At 43.6% G+C, this 17,991-nt stretch overlaps 1 protein-coding gene across 1 annotated transcript in view; it reads left to right on the forward strand.

Annotated features, from left to right (window-relative positions):
- The first annotated feature begins 1,995 nt into the window (after positions 1-1,995).
- LOC112238913 (ephrin-B1-like) overlaps positions 1,996-17,991 on the forward strand; it is a 168,123-nt gene continuing 152,127 nt past the window's right edge. Inside the window, exon 1 of the mRNA XM_042303341.1 lies at positions 1,996-3,070. Coding sequence (XP_042159275.1) covers positions 2,952-3,070 — 119 coding nt within the window. The 5' untranslated portion in view covers positions 1,996-2,951. The remainder of the gene's footprint in view (positions 3,071-17,991) is intronic.

The following is a 17,991-nucleotide window of genomic DNA, read 5'->3' on the forward strand; positions in this document are numbered from 1 at the left end:
TGTGGGACCATGAATCACTGTAACAGACAGTATCCTGAGTGAGAGATTCTTCCTCTAGAATGGAAACAGTCCTTCAGGCCATGAAGCCATCAAAGGAGGGACATTAATTTGTGTAAAACACATCGATGTGAGATCAGATCAGAGAGGAGGACGCTGTCTGACTCATTTCCTACAGCAATTATGAATCGGTTACTTTTGCAGGTGATAATATAGTAACGGTGACTCAGTGAAATCAGAAGAATAATTCCCGTAGAAATGACAAGTGAGGCTGTGAGAGAGGAGGACATCGGCATTAATCAGAATTCTAAACAGGAAGTGGTTTTATTAGACTTTTATTGTGGCTGTGGTGAAATCAAAGCTTCATGAATCACTGTAACAACAATTTCAGAGCCTCATAACCTCAGTTCGTTCCTCTCCTGTTGATAACAACTGTGTGTGTGTGTGTGTGTGTGTGTGTGTGTGTGTGTGTGTGTGTGTGTGTGTGTGTGTGTTAATGTGTGTGTGTGTGTGTGTGTGTGTGTGTGTGTGTGTGTGTGTGTGTGTGTGTGTGTGTGTGTGAGTTCGTTCCTCTCCTGTTGTTGTGTGTGTGTGAGTGTTCCTCTCCTGTTGTTAATGTGTGTGTGTGTGTGTGTGTGTGTGTGTGTGTGTGTGTGTGTGTGTGTGTGTGTGTGTGTGTGTGTGTGAGTTTGTTCCTCTCCTGTTGTTAATGTGTGTGTGGTATTGATTGCAGCTAGAAGGGGTGAGTCACAAGAAGGCCACATCCTACCCATAATTCTCTCCTCTAGATAATGAGGGGTTAACCATTTGACCCTCCACATGCCGAGAGGCTCTGCTCATTGTCTGCCTGATGAAGGCCGTTATTGTCTCAACAGCCTGTCTTAACCAGGTAGTAAGAGTTTCTAAACACAAGTTTTTCCATTTGAGCGAGTGTCTCTGGCTACTTTTTCTGATGTTAAGGTCATTTTTGTCTGCACCTCTTGAATTGCTTGAAGCGATCTGTCTACTCCAGTCCTGAGGAGAATGATGATTAGGAAACAACTTTCTTCAACACATCTTAAATAGCACAAATACATATGATCACTAGCACCGATGCAACAAGCAGCACAGTGCATCGTTACCTGTAGGACAAAAACCTATAAACCTACACAGGTCTCTGAGACTGGTCAGTGACAGATGGGATAGGTCTTATCAGAGAGGAATAGGAAAAGCAATTAACTAGAATATCTTTGGTTTTATTCACCGTGGTACTGCTGACTTCATGCCTTGGCTACGTCTCGAAGTGATGAGGTCATTGTTTCAGTGTTTGCTGAGTGTAAATATGTGATAGAGAACCTCAGTGTCTGGGTGTCGCATCATGTATCTGTTCATGTAGAATTTGCGTGTTCAATTTGATACACTTCTCAGCAATGTGTGTGGCTGAAATATCCAACTCCACTCATTTGAAGGGGTGTATCTCTCTCTATAATGCGTGGGAATACTTTGGATGGGATTTTTTTTGCTCAGACAACTTGGGGGGCCAAAGAAAATCACCCAGGGGCCAAATTCGCCGTGTGAGCTGCCAGTTGAGAAACCCTGCCCTTTTATGTATTGATTTAATAGGTTCCCATGAAGTTCATTGTCTGACATTGTGATGAGATTCAGGGGAGCAATTCACACCACTCGTTTTGTATAAAACATGCTTGAAATAGCCTGAAGATGTAAAAATAACTAGGTGTAGGTGTAGGTGTTTCCCTATGTGATTTCTAATGGGCCAGTCATTGCATTAGCATTAGTTTCCTTTTGCGATGTTCACACAAGCAGTATAATTATTAAGGGGGAAAAGTTGTAAATGGCTATCAGAGCAATGGACAGGGGTAATGGACCGGACCAACACACACACTGCTGCTGGAGTTCGGACCGAGCTATCTGATTGGTTGCGGCGGCTGACATGGTGGGCTGTCCCTTTCGCACCCGGGCGTCGGGTTACGGTACAACTGTTTAGCCCGAGGAGAGACTCAAACCCGGGGACGTCGGGCTCCACGCAGTGAACGAGAGACAGAGAAAGAGAGCAGTCCTGGCCCTTGGTAGACTAGACCTCTTCTAACTGTGCGTCCTTCGTTTACTAGCCTACTGCACAATAAATAACTCTAGACTCAGGGACAAAGAGGACATAGCTACTGACCGGTCTACTGCTGCATGGAGGCATCTGGGCAGTGCGTGCAGGAATACAGCTCCAGCTCAATCGGACCTCTCAAATGTTCTAGGACGAATAGAGAAGAGGAGAGGGGGAGCGCAGCGGATGAAAGGAAAGGAAATATTTACTACGTTGACTCACCGCAGTTTCTCCGCTCTGGGGAAGAGAGGAGAATGGAGGAATGAGGAGAAGAGACGGTTAAAGTGTGTTATGTCAGGGATGCTGCTGATGGAGTTCTAAATGATGGATACGTGTTGTCATCTATTCTATGAAATACAGCGACGGGTAGAGAGAGAGAGCTTTGCTGGGTGATAATATTCATCTGACAAAGACATCTGCCGTTAGGCTACCCTTCTGACCGCAATAATAGCCCAGGCTGCAAAGAGACCTCGGCATAGGCTACCTGATCTAACGAGGAACCGAGTCGGTGTAACATTAGGGACAAAGACGAGAAGAAGGAACTTCCCCGGTTTCTCAGCTACAGGTCAACAACGGATCACATCGGCTTTCATCCCTCCCTGAACCACTCAAAACCGGAATTAAGATTCAACGGCTGTTGACACGCGCGCTTTGCGGACGGTTCAACCAAAGACAGGGTCTAAACGAGGATCTGAAGACATACTGGACAGAGGGACATGTATCTAACATCGACCTCACATGCACCCGACTAACAAACACACGAGCCACAGAAGAAAGCGATAGATAGCGGCTGCTCCCCTGCCACGCGCACGGCCGGTCAGACTCTCTCCTCCGCTCGCTCTATCTCCCGGTTGTGAGAATGACTGGGGTCGCGTGCTTGAAGTGTTACCTCTGGATCTTTATCTTCGTATTTAGGTCGACGTTACCTTCTGACGCCAAATTAGTGGAAACTATCATGTGGAGCACTCAGAATGCCAAGTAAGTGTCCTATTTAAACTCAACAGAGTGTCAAGCTTGACAACTTCGCTGTGTGTGTGGAGATGTGGAACTTAAAAAACTGTATTCAAATTCACTCTTTTCCAATGATGATGACACATCAAGTTGGCACCCATGATGCGCATTGGCCTGTATGCAATTTTTCTTACCCAAAATTGTGTCTTGAGATTGGAGGTGCATGTAAGCCTAGTCTACGTGTCAGAAATACTATCAGAAGTCAGTATTACAATATTATCTGGATAGCATTGTGTATTTGGCACATTCCTTAAAGCTAGAATCCTTTAATCGAAAACAATAGCAAAGCCAACTTCTCTGTTTTGGTAAAAAAGCTGAGGGAGAATTGTAAGAAATGTAACCACTCTCAAATGAATAGACAGAGCTATGGATGTAAGGACTGACCGTTCATTATATCAACATTATAGTTTTAACCATGTTTCGAGTCTACACAGTGTTTATGTTTACTTTGTTTACAAATATTGGAGAAAATCAGATTTACGCTATGTTTTCGGTTCTGATGGGGTAACGCTCATCAGGCATTTAGAAGTTATATTCTTCAACAATGAATGGGTATATAGGTAATCATTCATTTTTAAGCATGGAGGTAAATTAAGATAATATGCTAGCCTGGCTAGTGACATTTTGTCGTTTCAAATATTACATGGCACATATTTAGGACCCGGGCTAGTAAAAATTACAGTCTACTAGCCCAGCTGGCGAGTGCCCAAAGAAACATAAATTCCATCCCTGTTTATAAATCCAAAACATTGATGTAATAACCAAGGATTATAGCTTTAAGCAAGTGGTATTCAGCCAGGGGTACTGCAGGGGTCCATGTATTTTTCTTGAACAATTCTAAAGTGGAAAAAATACATTTTTATTTAATTTTGTTTTTAAATGAAAATCGCTAGCAACAACAAACGAATTTTGAATTATATACCGGATAGTTGAAAATTGAAGAATATCTTCTTTCTAATGATGTCAACTTTACTTCTCAACTCCTAATGTTGAGCACATTACACTCACTGGCGTATGTGATATTGTTTCTGAAAAAGATTCAGAAAAAGCACCTGCAAATAGTCTACCAGTGCAGCAGGTAACCCTAACCTTTGTTTAACCAGATACACAGCTGCATTTAGCGAAAGTGTGTTTAGAGTTACCTTTCTAGTTAATAGGCTATGTTTAGAGATTACACTTCCTCTTCCAATGACATAATGGGGAGGTCAAAATAATGAAAAACGATCCAAATCTATTCGTTTTAAAATTGCCATTTCATTCACCTTTATTTAAATAGACAAGTCAGTTAAGAAAAAAATCTTATTCTCAATAACGGCCTAGGAACAGTGGGTTAACTGTCTTTTTCAGGGGCAGAACGACAGATTTTTACTCTGTCAGCTCGGGGATTCGATCTAGTCCAACGGTCTAACCTCCCAGGCTACCTGCCGCAATTTCTAACGTATGATGGTGGTCCCTGGGTCGCCGTTTTGCCTGGGAGGGTGTCCCTGGGCAAGAAAAAGTTGAAGACCCCTGATTTAAGCTATAACAGAGGCCCATGTGTGCTGTATTTTCCTCTCTAACACCCCACCTTATGGTGGAATGAGAGGAAAAGCCACCGGCGAACGGTGGTGGGTCTAGGTGTACTGTAGGCTAGCTCCCAGCTCGCTCAACTCCCTCAAGGAAATAAAACATCTCTCCAGTTTGTCTCGAACCCTGAACATTCCCTGGCGACAGAGAAAGCCGTGCCTGTGCACGCGCTGAGCAGCATCCTAGGCCTGCAAGCACACACACTTTCCTAATTATAGTTTCAGAGAGCCTTATCGAGGCTACTGGCAGTATAATAATGTGTTCTGGTAACATTTATCACTCACACTAGACTGAGTCTCTCTCTCTACACCCACATCACATGGCCCGTTTATGGAAATCAATTTCTGCCGCATTTGGTAAAGGCACAAGGTATTAATTGTTAATATCCCAGGTTCATGATTTAACTGCAGACTCATGACATTCAGAATTATAAATTAGACCTAACTAACTGTGATTGGCAATGCACCAGCACAACAGTGTGCATTTTTGTGACCACCAATGTCAACTGATCAGTGAAGTCTGATCTTTGTTGTGGGGTCAGTGTCACTGACTGACCTCTACTCTGTCTGACCTCTAGGGTCCATATGTCAGTGGCAAGGGCAGAAGAACAAAACTCCGGATGTTCCTTTCCCATCCTCTCCCTCCCCTCCCCTGTCCTGTCTTCCCTCCACTGACCTCCGTAGATTACAGCTAATAGAATAAATATGGAGAATGGACAGAGTATGCTGAATGCTCGGGTGATCATTGCCAAGCTGATGCGCAGCAGGAAACTGTTACAGTTCATCTAAGGAAATTAGTCAATTTAAATAAATAAATTAGGACTTAATCTATGGATTTCATATGACTGGGAGGCCACTTGGGAGCCAGGTCCAGTCAATCAGAATGAGTTTTTCCCATCAAAAGGGCTTTATTACAGACAGAAATACTCCTCAGTTTCATCAGCTGTCCAGGTGGCTGGTCTCAGACGATCCCACAGGTGAAGGAGCCAGATGTGGAGGACCTGGCCTAGCATGGTTATACGTGGTCTTCAGTTGTGAGGCCGATTGGGCGTACTGCCAAATTCTCTACAATGACATTGTAGATGGTAGAGAAATTAACATTAAATTCTCAGGCAACAGCTCTAGTGGACATTCAGCATGCCAATTGCATGCCTCAAAGATTGAGACATCTGTGGCATTGTGTTGTGTGACATTGCACACATTGACCTTTTATTGTCACCAGCACAAGGTACACCTGTGTAATGATCATGCTGTTTATTCAGCTTCTTGATATGCCACACCTGTCAGGTGGATAGATTATCTTGGCAAAAGTGAAATGCTCACGAACAGGAATGTAAAGAAATTTGTGCACAACATTTGAAAGAAATATGCTTTTTTGTGTTTATGGAAAAATTCCAGAATATTTTCTTTCAACTCATGAAACATGGGACCAACACTTTACATGTTGTGTTTTATATTTTTGTTCAGTATATGTATATGTATGCATCCAAAATGACACCCTATTCCCTATATAGTACACTACTTTTGACCTGAGCCCTATGGAGGGAATAGGGTTTCCTATGTTGTGTGTGTTAGGTGACTGTGAGCTGGTGCTTTTAAATAATATGCTTTATTTATACATCCGATTCCATTGGGATTAAACATCTCAGTACTTCTAGGTGGGCTTCAGTGCTCTACAATGGAGTGAGTGAGAGAGAGAGATGTAATTTCAGCGTGGATAATTGGGTAATGGCTGAGATGTTGATCGATGAGATTACAACCTACAGTACGTTCCCTTAGGACTGGGCGATATGGCCAAAATATCATATCACAATATTTTTTACAGTATGACAGTATTTTATGTTTTTGATCCTTGGGTGGCAACACATACATTCTAAGTGATTTCAATGGGTCATTCTCCATTCTGATTGTTTTATACTGTTGTCGTGTCTTTGGCAATGCCGGATTAAGTGATATGACATGCTAGTCAATAAAATAATTTCTCTGTAATTAATATTACCTGATTGAGCTAATCATGTAAAGGTAATTAACTAGAGAGTCGGGGCACCACAAAATAATATTTATAGAGCTGTTATCTTCCAAATAAACTCTTACAGACCTAGTAATATTTTACATCAATAGCAGTCAATATTAATCGTCACCTTTATTCAGTCTCATCTGAAAGTTGTAAATTGTTGCTTATCTGCACGAACCCCGGCTAACAAGTTGAATCAGCAATGCAAAATTGGGTTTAATTATTGATTTACTAAATACCTAACTAATCACACAGAATTACACATACACATAATTAAATCATAACTTGATTACAAATATGTCATAAAGGAAAACGTCCCTAGCGGGCGCAACAGATGTGACTGCTGTTTACACAAAAGACAAGGGCTGGGTTTGAGTGAAAGAGCGGGAAGACGGAGGAACAAAGGCCGAAGCTGTGCCATCGTAAATACAGTATCATCTTATGCATTCTAAATTACCGCCCATTTGGAAAAGGAAAATGCAATAAATATTTACTCTGAGCTGCGCTTCAGTAGGTTGGTGGTAGATGGAAGGCCGTGTTGCCAAACTGAGTCCTTTGAAGAATGTCTCTGGTGGTCAATTGGATACGTTGTAGTAACGTCGTTGTGTGGTAGATGGGATACTCACTCTGTTCCTTCCTAACCTGCATTTGCAGCTGCTGTTGCTAACTCAACGGCTAGGAGGTATCACTTCTGTAGTGAATAAGAGTTCAAAGTTCATACCATTCGCAACCAAAGCTCACGCTGATGTTGGCTTCGTTCTGTAGTTATTATCTGAACCATTCTGTCGTCCTCACATCCTCGGAACAGGAGGTTATATTGTCGTCAAGGCTTTATATAGGAAGGGAGAGGAGGGCGTGTTTGACATTTTTTATAGCCCATGTCCCTTCACAGGGGTGGGCCACTTATTGAGCAGAGCCCTACCTTGTGAAAACCCAAATCTCACATTTTAGAAGCTAAAAGCACATTTCATCCCATCACGAATAATTTCATATTCAAACATTTAAATTGAACAACAATTCCATGTGAATCTGATAACTCTGATGTGTAGACTCTCCACTGTAGAGTTTTTGTCATCTTATCATTGATGAGAATGTCTCAGATGACAGCCGAACTGACTTCATATTCAATTGGTTGGATTACCAGAATATAGTTCATTTCCCCCCACCTTCTGATGTTCCCAGAATCTCTATGTTAACCAAGGGTTTTGCAAATGTAACATCGGTAGGGTAGAGAGAGGAAAAAGGGGGAAAGAGGTATTTATGACTGTCATAAACCTACCCCCAGGCCAACGTCATGACACTGTTGAATTCAACTTCAACCAGAAATTGATTTAATTTGAGATCATTTACACACTGGCACATAGGGCTGTACGATATGGGCAGAAAATCTAGGTGTTATTTTTAACTAAATATTGCAATTGCGGTTTGACTTGGGATTTAGATCAAAACAATTGCGTGAACTGTTGTAATCATGGAAATAGAATGATTATTCTAATTATATAGTTAGAATGTACCCACTGGGCACAGACGTCAATTCAACATCTACTCCATAGTGGTTCAACATAATTCCATTACAGTGATGTGGAAACAACATTGACTCAACCAGTCTGTGCCCAGTGGGTAATAGTGGCCACTTTGAATACAGTGTTGTTTAACATGACAATGAATGAAAAAGCCAGGGAGGCGTTCATAGAATTAGGAATTAGAATAGCCTACTAATCTCTATTGGGGCGTTATTGTGACAGGGTAGGAACCAAAGTGTTGGTCAGTGTTTCCCAGGGGAGTGGGACCCTGGCTTCATTCAAGACGTCCTCTAGTGATTTTTGTACTTTCTCTGTTGAAAAACAACCCAATATGGAGATGAGTACGGGCGAGTGATTGTGTCGAAAGGAGGGTGTGTATGGAAAGCGAATCAGCTATTGTGCAGATTTGTTGCCACTCAAGACCATTTTGCGTGGCGGATTAGGCTGCAAGACGAGTCGATAAGAACGGCACTAGTGCACCTGTGTTGTATGGACAGGCCTGCTGACCTGACACCTGACGGTGGTACTCAGGAGGACGCTAATATGGCCATTTTTTTTAGTTCAAGTAGGATAGCAGCTTATACAATAAATAACTAATATTGATAACCATCTAGATGTCACCTTGATACATGCACATACAGTCTACTCAATGGGGAGGGCATGAACGTCCTGCTTGACAGCACTACTGTCCGGCAACATCTACCTAGTATCAGGATGACAGTCACACGCACAGCTCAATCAAAACCGTCTAACCTATAGCAGAGCGCTTTGACACACCTACGCCTTTCCACACGCCCACTACTTTCCTTTCCACACCCCCTCGCCCATTCTTTGGTAGTCATATTGAGCTGTAGCTACCCCATTCTCTGGTAGTCATATTGAGCTGCAGCTACCCCATTCTCTGGTAGTCATATTGAGCTGCAGCTACCCCATTCTCTGGTAGTCATATTGAGCTGCAGCTACCCCATTCTCTGGTAGTCATATTGAGCTGCAGCTACCCCATTCTCTGGTAGTCATATTGAGCTGCAGCTACCCCATTCTCTGGTAGTCATATTGAGCTGCAGCTACCCCATTCTCTGGTAGTCATATTGAGCTGCAGCTACCCCATTCTCTGGTAGTCATATTGAGCTGTAGCTACCCCATTCTCTGGTAGTCATATTGAGCTGCAGCTACCCCATTCTCTGGTAGTCATATTGAGCTGTAGCTACCCCATTCTCTGGTTGCCATATTGAGCAGCAATATGTAAATCAGGTGATAAATGAGGTGAAAAGGAGACTGGAGTGCCACTAAGGGTTTTCTCTTCATCTAGTAACATATTCATGCTTAGTCTATTCCTCTCTGATTTAGAAGATACTGTTGCTCAAACAACATGCTGATTTAGGCCTACACCAGCACTGGTATTAGGCTGTATTAGCTAGCTACGTTTGTGCTGACTCAGTACGCTAACTAGCTAGCGATTAGCATTAGCAGCTAACACAATTTATTTTAGCCACAACTTGGTAACAAAAGACAAAGTCAAATCCATACCGGTCTGTGCATCAATACTGGTATATAGTAAAATACAGTATATGGTAAAATGCGTTATACCAGCCAGCCCTACATTCACTCACTCAAACACTCACACAGACAGATGCATGACTCAGTCCATACTCTACACAGACAGCCTACATGACTCAGTCCATACTCTACACAGACAGATGCATGACTCAGTCATGCATGACTCAGTCCATACTCTACACAGACAGATGCATGACTCAGTCCATACCCCACACAGACCGGTGCGGCCTAACCAATCAGAGCTGCAGTAGGCCTATATTCCATTGCCATATATGGATCTGTGCCATTCACTTTGAACTGGACTGTGTATACAGCTGTGGTCTTAGCTGTGGTGTAGATGTGCTTGTTTTGAGATCAAAGCAAGAGCTGCATGTAGCCACGTGTCCACATTTTGTTCATATCCTTCGCTAGTTACTGAGTTATTAGCCCAGTTATAGATCATTTATGGCCAGCAATGGAGGAGTGATTTCTTCCTGCAAGAGCACAAAATGTGTACATTTCTAGACGTCTTTGAAAAGCGAGTCAGGTAAAGAGCTTTTTCTTGTCTTAAAGTGGCAGTGTTGTATTTTGAGACAGGCTTGAATAAGCTAAGTAGCCAATAGGCAGAGAGTAGCATAATTTGTCTGATTCTCTGTAATAATGGTATAGGAATAATAATGCATTTTATTTTGTAAAGTGGTTTCTTGCATCAAACAACACAACAACATTTTCAGTCACCTTGTCTGAAGGACAATGGGATAAATAGGTTCATGTCAAGCCCTGCATGATTTTTTCAAAAGTCTCATGGAATGTAGGCCTACATTGAACCCCACACATTGGCTGCTACTGTAGGCTGAATGATAGAACAGCTATTTCCATGTTAAAATGTTACGGGATGCATTCTGTTCTGCCAGTCACATTCTGTTAAAGGTCCCCAAAACACACACATCAGGGGTGGACTGAAACAATAACTTAGGCTGGGAATTTGACTCCATCCCAGGCCACCCTCTTCACGCTAACCACCAGACCACTAATTTTGTAGGCTACCCTATTTGTTGATCTAACAGGTACCAAACTAGTTATACATTTGGCCACTATGTTAATTTGGGAAGAAAGTTATCCACATTACAAAATACAAACATTTGGGACTGACCAACGGGATATGAACACTGTTACGGGATCTGAACACTGAGTTTTCAAGGTATGCTATGGCTATGGGAGCACCCTCAAAAACTCACTAGGAATACACCAATCATAGCACATTCAAATGTACAAGGCTAGGCACACAAAACAATTAGCCTACACTTTTTAAAAAGAGAATGAGATATACAGAGTTAGCTCAAATGTTCAAATTATTATCTATATATTCATGCATCAAGCATATCAAAAATATTTTTAAAAACTTCACACATTCACTGAACTTGAACATAAGTTACAACAATGTAAGTAATTATAATACAAAAGTCAAAAAGCACTCCTCTACAAAAAAATGTAGATTACAATGTTCACTCACTGGTGTCCATAAAGCAAACAGCACAACAATAAACACATCTATTACACTGAGTCAATGAAACTGAACATTGGCTACATAACTGCAAGTATAATACGAAAGTCACAAAAACATGCCTCTGTACAAAAGCTTTAACACACAGCAAATGTTCTTTCACCCTTGTAAGCCTGTTAAGGAAGAGTCATAGCATAGCTACTTCAGAGTAACCAGGAAGTAATTACCACTAGTAAACCAGTAGGCGGCGCAGTAACTCACTGCTCTCTTACATCTTGTCAATGATGTCATCTTTGTCATGTCCCATAATAATATCCTCCTCTGTTGCCATCAAAAGGAACGCTTCAAGGTTCTCTTGAGTGAGGGAGGTTCTTAAGCGGTTCGTCATGAATTTCAGGGTGGAGAAGGTCCTCTCACAAGCCACCAGAGTGATGGATAGGGTGAGGAGGAACTTGTAGCCCAAACCAATGATGTGATACGCATTCGTGAGCAGATTGTACTGAGACAGGAGAAGATAGCAGCATACCGGGCAGTTTTTAGACGTGGAACAAGTTCTGCTCACCAACTCCACACTTTCATCAGGATCCTCAAAGCCTTCCCATGATTCATCACTGGCGGCAGCAGCCCTGGTGTTGTACTCCTCCAATGGTGACCGTTTCAGGCTTTCCCACTGTTGTGCAAGGCTGATCAGTTCAGCCTGCAATGCCTCAACAGTGGCATGTTCATCAAATTCCAGTAAGCATTTGCTGAGCGCCTTCATGGCCGTCTTTGGAAGGCCCTTTTCTCTGATCTCAGGAAATTGCTTTGGATTCATGCAGGAGACATCTGCACACAGCACTGCATCTGCTGCATAACGTCAGTGAATACATTCAACAACAGTGTCCAGTACCACATTGTGGGTCTTGATTTTATAATCCATGTCTGCATTAGCAATGGGCTCGTCTTCTGCCAACTCACCTGGTTTTCTCTTCTTTTTTTTGTTCTCTTCTCTGAGAGAGCAGTCTGAGCTTCGGCATCACAGTCCTGCTGCTCCTCCAGAATGACAATGGCCCAATCAACAAAGTCATCTGCTGCCCTCTTCACACCCTCAAAGTCTCGGGCACACTTTCTCAGGTTATCCTCCGTTCCCGCCACCAAGTGCTGTGCTGTTACGATATCCATGCCACTTGTTTGCAAGTATTTAGAGAGAGGGGACTGTTACGTTCCCCAGATTATGTGTTGTAGATTGTGTATTTGCATGTGTTTATTTCAGGAAATGGCTTCCTGAAATCCCTCAAGCAGCTGATTGGTCGACTCCAGGGCTAATTGGAGAGCTGACCCCGCCCCCTCGTCAAGACACAGCTGTCTCCAATTACCCATTCCTTCTGAAGCTATATAAAAGCCAGTGTTCTGTTCAGGAGGGAGATCTTTTTGGAGGTAGAGATTTTGCTGGAGGTAGGGATTGCTGATTGATTGATTGTGATAGAGGTTGATTTTGCTGGAAAGTGGTATGTTCTGTGAGTTTGTTGCTCAGATAGAGCTTATTTGACATCCTTTTGTTTCTTAGTTTGTTTGAAATTGTTTAATATTCTGTTTCATTTGTTCCCAGGGGGAAAAGGGAAGGCACCTAGGGAGTGTTTAGGCAAGAGGCCCGCGGGCATACATATACCCGTAGCATATTCGCTGTCTAGACACACTAGGTAACACCTGGGCGGACCACCCCTTGTATTTTGGTTAGGGCACCAGGTGGTGCTAAATTAGGTAAGTAGTGGGTAGGCAGGTAAGATAGGAGAGGGGGGGGCTTTGAGATTTACTTTCTTTGCTTTGGTTCCGTCCAGCCCCTTTTCCCCATATTACCGTGTAAAGGAATAAAGTCCTTGTAAACGGTACCACATTCTGCCTGTTGTCATTCTTACTTGCACCTACAGTCCATACCTTTTTCGCTTCACGGAGAGTCTAGTTGTAGCAGGGTGTTGCGTTCCCTCTTCATAGAGGCGTGCGTAACAGGGACGTCTGCTCAAAAATCCTGAGAAAAACCTCAGCTATAATTGTGGTTTCATACTTTAGGAGAACATCCTTGTACCCTGCTTCGGATGGCAGGTTTTATGGTCACATCCTTTTCAATTCTTTCCATAGTGATGACCACATCTGGTCAGGCTTTGCAAAGCTCCCAAATACTTTCCTTTAGGCATTGTCTTTGGCCCACCAGCATGTTTCACCAATTACATCAAGCCGTCTGTGTCTCCTGTCCTCACTGGTTTCCTCCCATAGCTTCATGCGCTTGTAGGAATCTCGAACGAACACTGCAATGTCATTCAGTAGTGAGAAAAGGGATTGACTTGCCACAACAAACCCAGTGGTGTCAGTTAGCACAAGGTTGAGGACATTTGAGTAACACCATATGTGTACTTGGTTAGGAGACTCTCCTGTGAGAAATGCAAAAAAGTCCCTGTATTGTCCCTGCATTTTAGCTGCTCTGTCTGTTGCATTACCAACACACTGTTTGATATCTATGTCCATCTTCAAGGGTCTGTTTCACAAGGTCCACAAAGTACTGTCCAGTCAATGACCGCAATGAGTCTCTCGTGGACAACATCAGTGACATATCGCAGAACTACTGCACACTGGTCTTTGGATGTTAAATCCTGTGTTGTGTCCAGTTGTATTGAGAACATCCCTGCCTTTCTCACTTCAACAGCAATTGTCTGCTGAATCAACATTCTGATGACTTCAATGACTTTATTTGATGTTGTTTTGGACGTCATAGTTACCAAGGACCCTCTTCCTTTACTCCCCATCTGCTTCTTGCTCTTCTCAATGCAATCACTAACATGCTCTTGTAGGCAGACATCATATTTGCTAAGCAACAATATGGGCTCAAGAAACTTGCCATGATTGACGGTGTCACGTTCTGACCATAGTTCTGTTATTTTATTCTTTGTTTTAGTATGGTCAGGGCGTGAGTTGGGGTGGGCAGTCTGTTTTTCTATGTTGGTTTTTGAGTTCGGCCTAGTATGGTTCTCAATCAGAGGCAGCTGTCAATTGTTGTCCCTGATTGAGATTCATACTTAGGTAGCCTGGGTTTCACTTTTGGTTTGTGGGTGTTGGTTTCCGTGTGAGTGTTTGGGCCACACAGTACTGTTTTGGTTTTGTTAATTCACGTCATCGTTTATTGTTTTGTATTTCAGTGTTCAGTTCGTTTCATTAAAGATTACGTCATGACCACTTACCACGCTGCGCTTTGGTCCGATCCTTACTCCTCCTCAGACGAAGAGGAGGAAATCCGTTACAGAAACACCCACCACAAGAGGACCAAGCAGCGTGGTAACGGGCAGCAGCGTGGTAACGGGCAGCAGCGTGGTAACGGGCAGCAGCGGCCGAAAACACAAGACTCCTGGACTTGGGAGGAGATTCAGGACGGCAAGGGACCATGGGCACAGGCTGGAGAATATCGCCGCCCCAAGGCTGAGCTGGAGGCAGCGAAAGCCGAGAGGCGGTGATATGAGGAGGCAGCATGGCGGCGCGGCTGGAAGCCCGAGAGGCAGCCCCAAAAATTTATTGGGGGGGGGGGCACACGGGGAGTGTGGCGAAGGCAGGTAGGAGACCTGCGCCAACTTCCCGTGCTTACCGGAGAGAGAGTGGGACCGGGCAGGCACCGTGTTATGCGGTGTAGCGCACGGTGTCCCCGGTGCGTGTGCATAGCCCGGTGCGGTACATTCCAGCTCCTCGTATTGGCCGGGCTAGAGTGGGCATCGAGCCAGGTGCCATAAAGCCGGCTCTACGCATCTGGTCTCCAGTGCGTCTCCTCCGGCCGGCGTACATGACACCAGCCTTACGCATGGTGTCCCCGGTTCACCAGCACAGCCCAGTGTGGGCTATTCCACCTCGCCGCACTGGCCTGGCTACAGGGAGCATTCAACCAGGTAAGGTTGGGCAGGCTGGTGCTCAAGAGCTCCAGTGCGTCTCCACGGTCCGGTCTATCCTCCACGCACCAGCCCTCCGGTTGCAGCCCCCCGCACCAGGCTGTCTCTCTGTCTTCTCCCTACAGGTGCTCCCACCTGTCCAGCGCTGCCAGAGCCTTCCTCCTGCCCAGTGTTCAGTTCGTTTCATTAAAGATTACATCATGAACACTTACCACGCTGCGCTTTGGTCCGATCCTTACTCCTCCTCAGACGAAGAGGAGGAAATCCGTTACAGATGGCCATGTTAAGCAAGTTATATGCAGCTTTGTGTCCTCTGCTGCTAAGCCCACATTTACCAATAACTTTAAATACATCAATCACACGTTCCATGACCTGCCTCCTCTTTCTGACCTGGTCTCGTTGAACTGACATTATCACTCAGAAGGGTACGGATGTCTGCTTTGTTGGCCCTGAGGAAAAAGGCTTCTGCACTTTCTCTATAGGTCTTGCTTCTCTCATGTTCCTATACTCTCTGATGGGCATGTTTCCAGGCCTGCATGCCTCCTTTGACAAATGCACTATCACTGGCTAAAGGTTTTGCGAATGCAAGACGTACTGAGCAGAGCACGGAGGGAGTTACTTATTTGTATGTCAGCCATTTTCTGTTTGTGCCATCCTTGGAATTCATTGGGAATGACACTTTGAGCGGTTTGTTTTGGGTGGTACTGAAAAAATAAGTCAAAATCCTTGGACTGAGGACGGGCAAAATAATCAAATGGATTTTCTGTGCTTTCGCTGTCCCTTTCAATTTTCCCTGTACTGCCTCTGAACCCCCCTCTCTCTCTCTCGATGTCTCTCTCTCTCTCTCTCTCTCTCGCTCTCTCTCGATTCTCTCTCTCTCTCTCTCTCTCTCTCTCTCTGTCTCTCCCTGTCTCTGTGTGTGTGCATGCACATCTGGTTGCTCTGCAGAATGAGATTAAACATTGTAAATAACCTAAACTTGTATTACTTGTGTATTACTTTTAGCCTATTTTGCTGTACAGTGTATGTGCACATTCCCTAGCTTTAATTTATGTGGCATGAGTCATGACCGAAAGCTGGCAAGTCCATAGTCTAGGTTTACTATTTTTTACTATATGAAACATATTGCCTTCAATGCCATATTATGATCACTATGTGGCATTCATTGCTATGATATAATTCCTCCACGAAGATGTAAGATGTGCAAACTGTTTAGCCTACCGGCCGTTGTGTCGCTGTTATTAGCTAGGCTACTTACAGTTGAAGTTGGAAGTTAACATGCACTTAGGTTGGAGTCATTAAAACTCGTTTTTCAACCACTCTACAAATTTCTTGTTAACAAAATATAGTTTTGACAAGTCTGTTAGGATATCTACTTTGTGCATGACACAAGTCATTTTTCCAACAATTGTTTACAGGCAGATTATTTCATTTAGAATTCACTGTATCACAATTCCAGTGGGGCAGAAGTTTACATACCCTAAGTTGACTGTGCCTTTAAACAGCTTGGAAAATTCCAGAAAATTATGTCATGGCTTTAGAAGCTTCTGATAGGATAATTGACGTCATTTGAGTCAATTGGAGGTGTACCTGTGGATGTATTTCAAGGCCTACCTTAAAACTCAGTGCCTCTTTCCTTGACATCATGGGAAAATCAAAAGAAATCAGCCAAGTTCTCAAAAAAATAATTGTAGATCTCCACAAGTCTGGTTGATCCTTGGGAGCAATTTCCAAATGCCTGAAGGTACCATGCTCATTTGTACAAACAATAGTACGCAAGTATAAACACCATGGGACCACACAGCCGTCATACCTCTCCTCTCTGTCGCCTTGAGATGAACGTACTTTGGTGCGAAAAGTGCAAATCAATCCTAGGACAACAGCTAAGGACCTTGTGAAGATGCTGGAGGAAACAGGTACAAAAGTATCCACAAAAAAACTAGTCCTATATCGACATAACCTGAAAGACCGCTCAGCATGGAAGAAGCCACTGCTCCAATACCGCCATAATGTCACGCCCTCACCCTAGAGATCCTTTTTATTCTCTATGTTTGGGTAGGTCAGGGTGGGAAAGTCTATGTTTTCTATTTGTTTGTGTTTGGCCGTGTGGTTCCCAATCAGAGGCAGCTGTCTATCGTTGTCTCTGATTGGAGATCACATATAAGTTGTCATTTTCCTTTTGGGTTTTGTGGGATCTTGTTTTCTGTTTAGTGTCTGTACCTGACAGAACTGTTCGCTTTCGTTTTCACTTCTATTATTTTCTTTGAGTGTTTTTGAAAATAAATATCATGAACACTTTCCATGCTGCGCTTTGGTCCACTCCTTTCGACGAGAGCCATTGCAAACCATAGTCTGGCTTTTTTATGTGTAACTGCACATAGGGACACAGATTGTACTTTTTGGAGAAATTTCCTCTAGTCTGATGAAACAAAAATAGAACTGTTTGGCCATAATGACCATCGTTATGTTTGGAGGAAAAAGGGGGAGGCTTGCAAGCCGAAGAACACCATCCCAATCGTGAAGCACGGGGGTGGCAGCATCATGTTGTGGCGGTGCTTTGCTGCAGGAGGGACTGGTGCACTTCACAAATTAGATGGCATTATGAGAAAGGAAAACTATGTGGATATATTGAAGCAACATCTCAAGACAACAGTCAGGAAGTAAAAGCTTGGTTGTAAATGGGTCTTCCAAATGGACAATGACCCCAAGCATACTTCCAAAGTTGTGGCAAAATGGCTTAAGGACAACAAAGTATTTGGAGTGGCCATCACAAAGCCCTCACCTCAATCCTATAGAAAATTTGCGGGCAGAACTGAAAAAGCGTGTGCTAGCAAGGAGGCCTAC

The sequence above is a fragment of the Oncorhynchus tshawytscha genome, linkage group LG21, assembly GCF_018296145.1.
Source record: "Oncorhynchus tshawytscha isolate Ot180627B linkage group LG21, Otsh_v2.0, whole genome shotgun sequence".
Taxonomy (NCBI): domain Eukaryota; kingdom Metazoa; phylum Chordata; class Actinopteri; order Salmoniformes; family Salmonidae; genus Oncorhynchus; species Oncorhynchus tshawytscha.